The sequence below is a fragment of the Phoca vitulina genome, unplaced genomic scaffold (assembly GCF_004348235.1).
Source record: "Phoca vitulina isolate PV1807 unplaced genomic scaffold, GSC_HSeal_1.0 scaffold2, whole genome shotgun sequence".
Classification (NCBI taxonomy): Eukaryota; Metazoa; Chordata; class Mammalia; order Carnivora; family Phocidae; genus Phoca; species Phoca vitulina.
The window spans coordinates 89,328,720-89,339,812 of record NW_022589705.1 but is presented as its reverse complement, the minus strand read 5'-3'; the positions used below and the strand labels follow the sequence as shown (position 1 = coordinate 89,339,812).

The 11,093-nt window shown below is 50.4% G+C and overlaps 1 protein-coding gene across 1 annotated transcript in view; it reads right to left on the bottom strand.

Annotated features, from left to right (window-relative positions):
* Positions 1 to 8,239: 8,239 nt before the first annotated feature.
* FBXO42 (F-box protein 42) overlaps positions 8,240 to 11,093 on the bottom strand; it is a 103,926-nt gene continuing 101,072 nt past the window's right edge. Inside the window, exon 10 of the mRNA XM_032392901.1 lies at positions 8,240 to 10,850. Coding sequence (XP_032248792.1) covers positions 9,735 to 10,850 — 1,116 coding nt within the window. The 3' untranslated portion in view covers positions 8,240 to 9,734. The remainder of the gene's footprint in view (positions 10,851 to 11,093) is intronic.

The following is an 11,093-nucleotide window of genomic DNA, read 5'->3' as shown; positions in this document are numbered from 1 at the left end:
ATAAGCTCCATGAGCACAGGGCCTTGTCTTTTTGTTCTCTTCTATCCCCGTTACCAGTTTGCTCGACCTGCAGTAATGAAGTACCACAGACTACGTGGCTTACACAACACAAATGTGTTTTCTCATTTCTGGAGGTTGGAAATGATAGATGGAGGAGTTGCTAGGGGCGGGAGGGAAGGGTCTGCTCAGGCCTCTGTCTCTCTGGCTTGTAGGTGACCATCCTCTCTCCACGTCTTCACACTGCCTTCCCTCTGTATGAGTCTGAGTCCAAATTCACTCTTCTTAGAAGGACGCGAATCATACTGGATCAGAGCCCACCCTAATAGCCTCATTTTAACTTAATCACCTCAGTAAAGACCCTATCTCCAAATATGATTACAATCCGAGGTACTAGGGGTTAGGACTTCAACATAAGAATTCGGGGATGGGGGGCGGAAGGACATAATTCAGCCCATAATAATCCCTACGAGCTAGAGTATGTCTGACACAGTAAAAGCTCTAAAGAAACATGTTGGCTGACCGGCCATGGCTGCAGCTTGGGAAATGGCCTCAAGAGGGTGCGCCTGGAAGAAGGACCAGTTAGGAAGCTGGGCAAACATTCCAGGCCTGGGTGGATGAAGACATGTACTTGTCAAGTGTGTACAAACACTCCCTGTGCCAGGCCAGACACTTCGAAGACCACTGTGAAGTACATACAGACCCTGCCCTTGTGGATCCAACACTGGTGGGGACTGTGATCAAATAACCAGGCAACTGCACTTAGAAGCAGGGCAGTAGGGTAGAGAGGAAGGGCAGATTGGAAATGTCCAGATTCTGTTTAAATAGAAGATTTGGGGCTGAAGCTGCCAAGTCATCCCCAGGGAGTTCTTTTGAGCCTCGAATGTGCCAGGCCTGTGCTTGGCAGCAAGGCTAGTGTCCTTGACCTGGACAGCCTCATGCATCACTTCCTGCTTACAACCCTCTACACCTGCACCTAGAGTCATGTCCACCGCCTCCCCCCCCCATGGCCACAAGGGCCACCCGCACCCTCTGCCTTCACTCACATACTCCAGACATGCTGGCCTTTCCTCTGCTCCTTGAACTTGTCAAGTTCATGCCTGCCTCAGGGCCTTTGTTGCTGTTCTCTCTGCACAGCTGCTCTTACATTCAGGTCAAATGTCAGCTGAAATGTCACCTCCTTGGAAAGGCCTTCTCTGATGAGTCCAAGCCCATCCCGTTTTTATTTTCCTCATGGTCCTCATCTGGAACGATCCTGCTCAGCTCTTTACACATCTGTCCCTCCTCCCTCACCCCCCACTGAAATGTCAACTCCACAGGGAGGGTCTGGCACACAGCATTACATTAACGCAGGGGTGAGCGCCGGCCTCCTCTTCTATCCAGTCAGCCATCAGGGGCTTAGTTTTCTCCCTATACATTTAAACATCCTCTCTGGTCCAGACCCCACTCCTGCCTGCCTCTCATCCCCCATCTCCAATGCATTCTCCAGTTCTGCCCTGTGCACTCGGGTCACAATGACCTTCTCAAGGTTCCGGAAGGGCTGGTCACACTTGGATTTCTGTGCCTTTGCGAAGGCTAGTCCCTCTACTGGAATACCCTTCTCCTTTCTCCCTCTGGCACTGGCCACAGCACCTCTCACCCTTGGTTCTTGCAATTCCCTAGCACTTTATCTGATTTCTTTCCTTCCAACTGGAGCAAGTACAAGCTTTTACCTTCACTGAAATAGAACTTTGTTTCCTGACTTGATTTAATCTGTCTGCAGTCATTTTAATCCAATAATTTCCCGGTGAACTTGAATTCAATTGACTTCTCATTCTCTACAGTTTAAACTCAATCTCCTCAAGGTTGTTTCTTCTCATCTCCCCCTCCTCTGGCCCTGGGGCTCATGTTCAATGTGTAGGAGGGCCTACCCAAATGCCAGGAAAGCATGTCTGGGGAGGGAGGCACCCGTTCCTTGGATGTCCTCTGTTCTGGACCTTTGTGGGCCTCCTGTTCCAGGGAGAACTCTCTTCCATAATTCTGCCACGGCCCCATCTATGCTGGCCTCTCCTCCCACTGTGGCTTCTGGTCATAAGCTTCTTTCCCTACTATATCTGAGGGGATGACCCCTGGTCATCAAATCCATACGGATCACTCTGCACTGCCCTCGGCTCCAAATACCAGCCCTTCTGGATATGCCAGACCTCCCACAGCTCCTCTGCACCTTTCCTGGACCACAGCGAGTCAGTCTTCCCCAGTGTGAGGCCTAGAGGCCTGCCAACATCCTGCATTGACTGCCCCAGGCCAGGCGTGGGATCCCCCAGAAAGGCTTTATTCTCATCTGCCCCTTGCCTCAGTTCAGTGGGGTGAGGCTGGGGCACGGAGAAACCCATCTTTTAGCTCTTTCTGGCTTCTCAACAACTCTCCTGCCTGACTGGCTATGTTGGTTACAGTTCTCTATCTCCTTCGTATCTTTTTAGTCTGGTACCTAGACCGTCTTTGGCTTCTGAAGCTCAGGATTTGTCACCTTTGTTCAGCCTAATGTGATATCTCTCTGGTTTGTGATGAGGCTGTGAGCAACTCTAGGGGCAGGCCTCTTTTCAGCCATCTGTGTCCCAGCACTCGAGGGTCAGTACCTGCTCAGGGAAAGGTGTGCTGAGAATGAATGATCCTCAGGGTAGTGCTGGGCTCTCTTGGCCTTGCTGATGGGTGGGCAGGAGCTTCCTTCTTCCTTCCAGGTTTCTGCCTGGTAAGGCCTGGCTCCCAGCCCTTTCTCTTCCCTACAGTGGGTGGGCAGACAGGTTCCCTGGTGGGGAAATGGCACACACTGCCAGGCCTCTTAGGCATTTTCTTCTAACATCAGCTCAGCTTTGTACATGCTGACAGGGCCTGGGCCCAGAGCCCAGCCCGGTGGGGAAAACTGGCTTTCCCACAGCTGGGGGCTGGGGCAGAGAGGGCAGGGGGCCAGCCCGGGGGTGGTGCTCAGAAATGTGGCAGAGGCCAGGGATGGGGTCCTACCCAGGTTTTACCAATGGAGGGAGGGGAGAAATGGGCATTTTCCTCCTCCAGCCCGTTCAGTTTCCCTCTGAAGACAGCTTCTCACAGAGTGCCCAGGACGCAAAGCCTTTCACAGGGTGCCCCCAAGTGGTCTTTTGGGGAAGCGCACCCATTCCACAGTTACTGCCGGATCCAGCTAAATTGCTAACCTGTGAGGCTAGCTGCATTGCTGCCATGTTAGTGATAAAACTGAGCCTCGGATGGGGTCAAGGGGCTCCTACGTGCCCTTTCAGCCCTTGAGTTGTGGGATGACTTGTCTCAGCCCAAAGTGACAGTACCAGCTTTTGAACCAAGGTCTTTTCTGGTTGAAAGTCAGTCCATGTCCCTGTCCTGCAGCCTCTCTAGGAAGCCCTTTCTGAGTTGAAAGGGCATGGAGGGGCCCCTTGGTCCCATTCTTGATCTGATGCTTACATCAGTTCTGTCATCCCTTCCCATGCAAGTTATCAATCTCTGCTTGAGCACTTCCAGCAACGGTGGAATCACGACCTCGCAGAGCATCTACAAGAGCTCTGGACCGCTGTCGGCAGTGGTATATCGTAGCGGGGAGGGGACAGTTATGGCCACAGAGGGCAGAAGGCGGACCGGAGCTAGGGATGCTCCCCGGTCTCTGGGGAGGTGGGAAGGCACAGAGGAGCAAGGGTGAACACCGGTCCCCCGTGGCAGCACCACCAGCCGACCAGCCTGCAAGATTTTGAGGTGACGCCGCCTGTCCTGCTGGAGGCTAGCCTTTCACGGGTTCCCAGATGAGGGTGATGGGAGGCAAAGCCTCCGGCTGCAGGGCTCACTGAGAGTAGTGACAAGTGCAAGGCCCTGGTCTCCTTGTCTGAGTCAGTGATTCCTGCGCTGCCTGCCCACAGAGCCCGCTGGAGAAGAGCGGTAAAGGCCTGGGAAGGAGAAAGGGCAGTGTGGAGCTGCCCTTCCCCTGGCTAGGAGCTGTCATTTAGACTAAATGTGCACGGGCCTCTGGCCCGTCGATACCCAGAGGAGTGGCCCGGGAACCTTGTGCTAGGCCTGCATGGGAAGGCAGTGGCTGCCGCCTCCTGCCAGGCCTTGGGGGAATCGTGGATCTTCTCTGAGCTGTGTTCTCCTTGACTTTAAGGGTTCTCCCGAAATTGGCACATCCCCTCTTCTCTGCTCCCACACACCCTCTGACCTGAGGCTGATCATGTTGCTGTCTTCACGTTCAGGTCATCTCTGGAGTAGGAGCATGCTCATCAGTGGTCAGGAGCATGGCCGGTGGCAGGGACGGACTGCATCAGGACGCTGTCTGGGAGGCTTACAGGCCAACCTGTCCTGACGGCTGGGCATGTGGGGGCCCTCCCCAGGCACTGAGGCTTGCCTCCTTCCCCAGGACCATGGATCAGCCCTGGCACCCGACCCACCAAACACTGCCTCCTCTACCACATTCCACAGACTGCCCAGGCAATGCCTGAATTCCCCCAACAGTGCCGAACTGGTTCTATCTGATACATACAGCTCTGACCATAACAGAGTTCTTCCCAACAAGGCGGAAATCTCTTTTCCAGAGCTTCTACCCACTGGACCTTGTTCAGCCCAACAGACCCACAATGAGCACGTCCAACCCTTCCACAAGGGCAACTGTAAAAGAATACAAAACAGTCATTCTACCTCTTGCCAACTCAGTAGCAGCCAGCACATGGCGCTGCACCCTTTGCACCCAGGACCCTTCCTCAGGAAAGTTCTAGTTTGCTGTGTCTCTCAAAGTATAGGAAACGGAATAGACAGCATCAGACTACATGCTGTTAGAAATGGAAGTTTCATGCCACAGCTTGGGAAACACAAATGTGCAGATAGGGTGAGAGCTGTAGGCTCATAGCACCTGAGCCTGGGACAAAGTCAGTACACAGTACGCGCTGAACGAAAAGAACATAATGGTGCTTGGCACAAAGACCCATGGGTATAAGAAACTGGCACACAGTCAGCAAGTGGCTTCAGCACTGGGGCAGCCCCCTACCCTTGTGGTGCCTGTCTCCTCCCAAGCCCCCACGCCACTGCGCAGACTCATGTCGTCAGTCCCCAACTGACACTTCCAGACTGGGAGCCAACTAAGTGTGCCCTTGAATCCAGGCAGAAGAACACCTTATGTGCCAGAGGCAGAATTCAACTAGCAAACCAAGGAATTAAAGTCCAAAAGGGAGATTAAACAATGAGACAGTTCTGACCTGATTTATGGCAGCAGCTGCTACTTACTGCTCTCGAGAGGCAAAAGCCTCAGAGGTTCTCACGCTGACATCTAAAAGATGACCCAGACAACCACAGACATGCATAATCCTTACCAGGGGCATGCTTGTAGCAATGTACACAGTGAGCCCAGCTCTTTCCTTCCTGATCCTGTTTTTTCTTCAAGGGTTCTTTATAAATAGCCACCATCTACTGAGCACTTACCATGTGCCAGGCGCTGTGCCTAGTGCTTTCATATATAACCTCAGTTAATCCCCATAATCCTTTAAGACAGAAACAACTATATTTACAGATGAGGAAACTTGTATCCAAGGTTAAGCAGTAAGCAGGGGAAGGCAGGATTAGAACATAGGCCTCTAAGGGCTTCAGGCCTATGTTTCTAACCACGATTTGCTATGCTGTTTCAAGATCCTGGGGCCCTGTGACCTCCCTGCTTAGGAGGCCAGGGATGATGTGGCTGTTGTCCTGGTCCCTGGGCCTCTGCTCCAAGCTCATCACCTCTCTTGGGTCTCCACCACAGGGTGGTACCTGAGGCTCTGAAATGCCAAGTCCTTTAAGCATGACGGAGAGTTGCTTTATTATTAAACGGAGCTGCCCCCTGGGAAAGGGCAACTCTCCACCTCTACCCCAAAACACAACCCTCCTAGAGCAGGAGGGCAAGTTTTCCAACTACCTCACTTCCAACTTCAATCTCCAACCTCAACTGCTCTCCATCAAGGTTGTTTCTTCTTTTCTACTAATAAAACAGTTAAGACAATTCTGTCCATTTTGTTTTATTTGTTAAATTGCTAAAAAGTCATTGGGGAAAACCTTAACAAAAAATGAAATTGACAGATTTAAATATCAATGAAGTCCACTTTTCATTCCTACACTGTTACGTGCCTAAAATGACCATCTCAGGGTAAGCCACCGGGGACCCCTGAGTTGTATGGGAAACATCACTCACAGCACCAGCTTCGCCAGGGCACGACGGGTGTGCACTGACATGAACCCTGGTTGGTGGGAAGGGAGCAGAGCGAGGAAAGAGAGCAAGGGTGGAGCCAAGGCCTAAGGGTTGCTCTCATATGACAATGAACAGTGAGAGGGAGCCACTTACTGGTGACCATGCAGAACATGCCTTCTGCAGTTCGTGGGGAGGCTGCCCGGGACGCAGGCCTCAAAGTTCGGCTTCCTTGCCCCTGGGTGTGTTCAGATCCTCCCCACTGACTTGTGCGCTGGTAAGAGAGCACAGACAATGCAAAGCAGAGCACATCACCATGCCAGGATCACCACAAGGACAAGGACAGACAGACAAACCCACAGGAACATCACTTTTAAGGGGAAGCAAAGAAGCAAAGCAGAAGGAAACCCAGAAAGATAGAGGAAAAGAAGTATCCTTCTGTTCTCCATCAGCTGGTGGCTTTCTGTTCTCCAAGTCAAGACTTCTCAAGTTGGTTTTCTTTTGTTGTCCTCTTCTTCATTTTAGAGAGTTCCAACACAGTTCCTGGGATAGTTCGTGGTTTTAGCTCTTGATATAAAACTCAAACATTAAAATCAGATCAATCCACAGGGCTGGGAGGAGAGGAAGGCCAATATTACCCTTACAACTAAATTTAAGCTTGTTTCGACACCTAATTTGTGCTCCTAAAATACAGAACTGTGTGTGTGTGTGGGGGGGGTGAAGGGGTGTTTGTGCAGCGCACCACCCGTGTTTAGAAGAGTAGAAATGTGAACGGAAATACAGAACCCTCTCTGCTGCCCAGCCTGCAAGGTGAGAAAACAGAAGCTCTGTCCAAGAGGGAAGGAAGACACCGAGACTCTCACAGGAGGTCCCCAAGGTGGCCGGGGAGGTCCATGTGACAGTGGGGCTCTCAAAGGCACACTTGCAGGAATGGAAGGGGTTAAAGCTTCAAGTAGAAACAAAATGTATTTTAAATACTTCAATACTGACAAATATTTGCTAATTTAGGTGCTCCTGAAGGCCAAAGAAATTTTTGTCTCATTTTTCTCAGTGAATTGTTAAGACAAAACTGGTATCCTGTCCAAACCAGAGCTGTAGTTAAACGTGCCCTCACCGAAGCATCCAGGGTGCTGGCGGACGCTCTCCGCACGTGGGACACCCGAAGTTCCCCTGCACGCATGGCTTCATAAGGGTCTGAGGACACGACCACCTTGACTGTGTGGAGTCGTTCTCCTAAGGTATCTGCCCACAGCGCCCAGGAGCCACCAAGACCAAAACCACCAGGTGCAGAGGAGGCAGATTTTTCCTAAGGAGCTGTAAACCCAGTCTGGTTCCAAGCAGTCTCGGTAATACTGGGTGCCACGGAGTTCCAAGGAGCCAGTTACTTCCCAAGGGCATCATCATCGCCTCCACTGCCTGCCCATCTGGGGCAAACAGAGGGAATCTACAAGCCAACAGCTGGCTGAGGGAGGACACAGGACAAAGGGAATGGTCACAAAGTTGAGATTCTGAACTCTCAGGCTTCCAAATACTTTATATTTAAATAGGAACTGAGTTTGGGGACGCTGTCCATGCACAGATGCAATGTCATAAACAAGGTTCAGCAATAGCAATAATGTAATACCTAATTTTACAGGCTAAGCTTTCTCTTGTGAGTAAGGACCCCACATGATCTAACAGTCTTTGCCGAAGAAGGACCAGCAACAGCCCAGGAGCAAGGTGTCTAGCAAGCTAAGTACTGAGCTAGGAGTAGGTGGACACCATAGTAAATAGGCACATGGTAGTTTCGTCATCTAAGGGAACAGTTTCTGGAACACAGACCTCTCCCTGTGATCTGGCCCTTTCCTGGGCTTGGCACCAGGGGGGCTTTCCCACCAAGACCACATTGTAAAAGCTAATGGCTAGGGGAAAGAATTCAACATGATGTAATAGGAGAAAACACACTTATCAGACAGACTGCTAAGTGTTGGCCGGAAGCCAGGACCCAAGGCCAGCTGTAGGCAGGCTTGTGCTTGGGAAATGCTAATAAGAAAAACGGGAGTGTGAAAGATGGGAAATGCAATGTTTTAAAATTCAAATCCTAAAGTAAAAATCTTTCCACGGATGAGAAATTACCAAAAATTAAAGTGGTGCCATTTGACTTACTCTAACATCTTCTAGGCTCAGGCCATGGTTTAGAGACTGGTAATTTGTAACTTCCTATATAACCAAAGAAATGCTCTAGTTTGTTGCACTTTATCTCAGAAATGGTGTGACATAAAAACCCAACCCTTATTTGGGTCACATGTGAAAGAGACAATCACAAAGGAGGGGCCCCCCCCGAGGTCAGCCTTGCATCAAAGAGCTAAGCACCCGACACTCAACCCAATCAGTAGTCAACAGCCAGGCAGAAAAATGCATGTCACAACAAGGGCAGAAATCACTTCTAGAAGACAGTATTACTGGGATTCCCTTTCAGGATCACTTTCTACAGTATATAAATATGGATGGGTGTGCCCAACGTGCTTTGGAAGTAAAAAGAAGCCCAAAGGGAAAAAACAGTATTTTTTGATGCTTTAAGGATTTCTCATGATACTGACATCTTGGAATTCCCTACCAGGCCCCTAAGTGATACCAGAGGAAGGGTTCCAAAAATATCTCTAGGAGATTTCCCTAGGCACCTTAGCTTTGTAAAAGAAACAGAAAGTGAGAAAGCTTTTAGGGCTTAAAAAAAAAAAAAAAAATCCACATATGCCAAAAAAAAAAAAAAAAAAAAAGGAAAAGGCAGCTTCTGAGGATCAAGTTTTAAGGGAACAAATGTGGTTTTTGGCAACTTGCAATCAAATACGATTGTCAGAAAATTCCAAAATCAGACACCAATATGTTTTCTGAGACACGGAGGGAGCACGCTAAAGACCAGCGGACACTAGGTGGACAGGCGTCTCTGTGTAAACACGGCCTCACGGTGATCCTGGCACACACACGTGGAACAGAATTCCTGGTTGGGTAACTTTCCTCAGTCCCAAGGGCAGACGGCATGACCTCAAAGAGAAGTCTGCACCGGTCCTGTGTGGTTTTAAAAGGAAGAGAGGAGGAGTTCTCTACAGGCTCCTTTCACCCTGCCAGCTCCTGGGGCTCGTGGGCTGGGAGGCCCCACATGCGCACCTTACACATGCTCTTTCTCTAACTCCAAGAAGGCCACATAAAGATTTATGGGGGCTCTTCAGTCGCTTTAGGTAAGTTCTGACATTAGTCTGTTCCCTAAATTCTTGGTCTAGTTACCAGCAAAGGAGAAAAAGGCAGCACAGCCTCTGCTGAAACACAGCAACAAATTTACCTGAACCAGGACGGAGACCGCTCCCTCTCTGTAAACAGAGCCGGCTATAGAATATATATTTATATATTTATAGATAATTTTTTTCTTAATGGAGATTTGATCCCAGCCTGGAGTGAGTGAGGTTGGGAATTGGGGTTTTGGTTTATGGGAGTAATTCTGTCCTTTGTTTTCCCAATTCTCAGTCCAAATGCTTGCACGCTGGAAAATTAAAAGCCACAGAAAGGGAAAGGGGTTTAGAACACATTATCTCTTTGCTCGCACAAAGTACAAGGCGTTTGTTTTTGGATAGTACTTCACATTCTGTTTCTTGTCCATGAGTCCTCCAAATATGATGAGTTCACCCCTGCCTTGGACCACTGTATGCAGGCTGGTTTCAGGAGGTCCGACCACAGAACTGCTATTAAATACTTTCCATTTGACCCGCCCCTTCTCCTTGGTGTCTTTAATGTCTAGCACGTACATCTGCATGGGCTTGCAGTTCATACTCTGGTACAAAGGTTTGCCAACATTTAGGGACTGAGGAGGGTGGTGGCCCAGGCGGCGGGCAATGGGAGGTAAGGAATGTCCATCTCCTTGGGCAGGCCCTGGGCGGGGAATGGGCACTGTTTCTCCACTGCTCAGGTTCTGGCTCCCGGGAGAGCCTGGAGAAGACCCCAGAGGAGGACTTAGTGCTGCGGAGGCTGAGGGGCCTTTGGATGACATTGCTTTGATGGCTTCTAGGCTCCGACGCAGGGCACCTGGGGAGACAGCTCCTGCAAGGGCACTGGCCACGTGTGGCGGGGTGTGCACACCATTTGTCTGTTCAGGAGGGTGTCTCATGCTTCCCCCAACTGTCCTGTTGTCCACACCATCCATATGATTGCTACTCGATGCGGGTTTCAGATCCCAATTCAGATCTATTGATCCTAACCTCAGATCTTTCTGATCCGGTAGTGACCCTCGTCGGGGGGCCAAAGAAAGTCCCATTTTGAGGTCATATCCTTCAGTGGTAGATGGAGTGCTAGGAGATACAGCCTGCACAGGGCTGTCCAAGGAAGAGCCACCTAGAGCTGCTGTTCCTGGAGACAAATTCCCACCGTTGAGGATGGGAGAGCCATCTCCTCTGGCTGGGGAAAGGCTCCCTTCCCGGGAACTTGAGGGGGTCTGCCTTTGAGCTCTGGGCCTCAGTGTTCCCCAGCGGCCGTTAACACAAGGGGCTTCATCCATACTCCTTACTGGAGACTGAGAGCGGTACTCTCGGGTTTCAGGAACCAGGGCTGGAGGAGTGGCACTGATAGGTGATGGGCGGGAGTTCAAACTGGGGCTGAGTGGGGCTCTCCCACTGGGAGCCTGGCTGAAGACCACCACACACTGCCCCACCTGGAAGACAAAAGACCTATGTTCAGTTCTGATCATTCATTCAATATCAAACATTTTATTACGAGCACCAGGGCAGGCCAGGCATTCTGTAGGTACTGGAGATCCAGAGATGAAAATAACGTAGTCTGCCTCTAGGCTAGAAGGGGAGACAGACACAGGAACAATATATGGCTAAAGCATGACAAGTGCTATCATTAGAAGTATGTCGGCAGGATAGGGGTGGGGTGGAGGGAGGAATCAGTT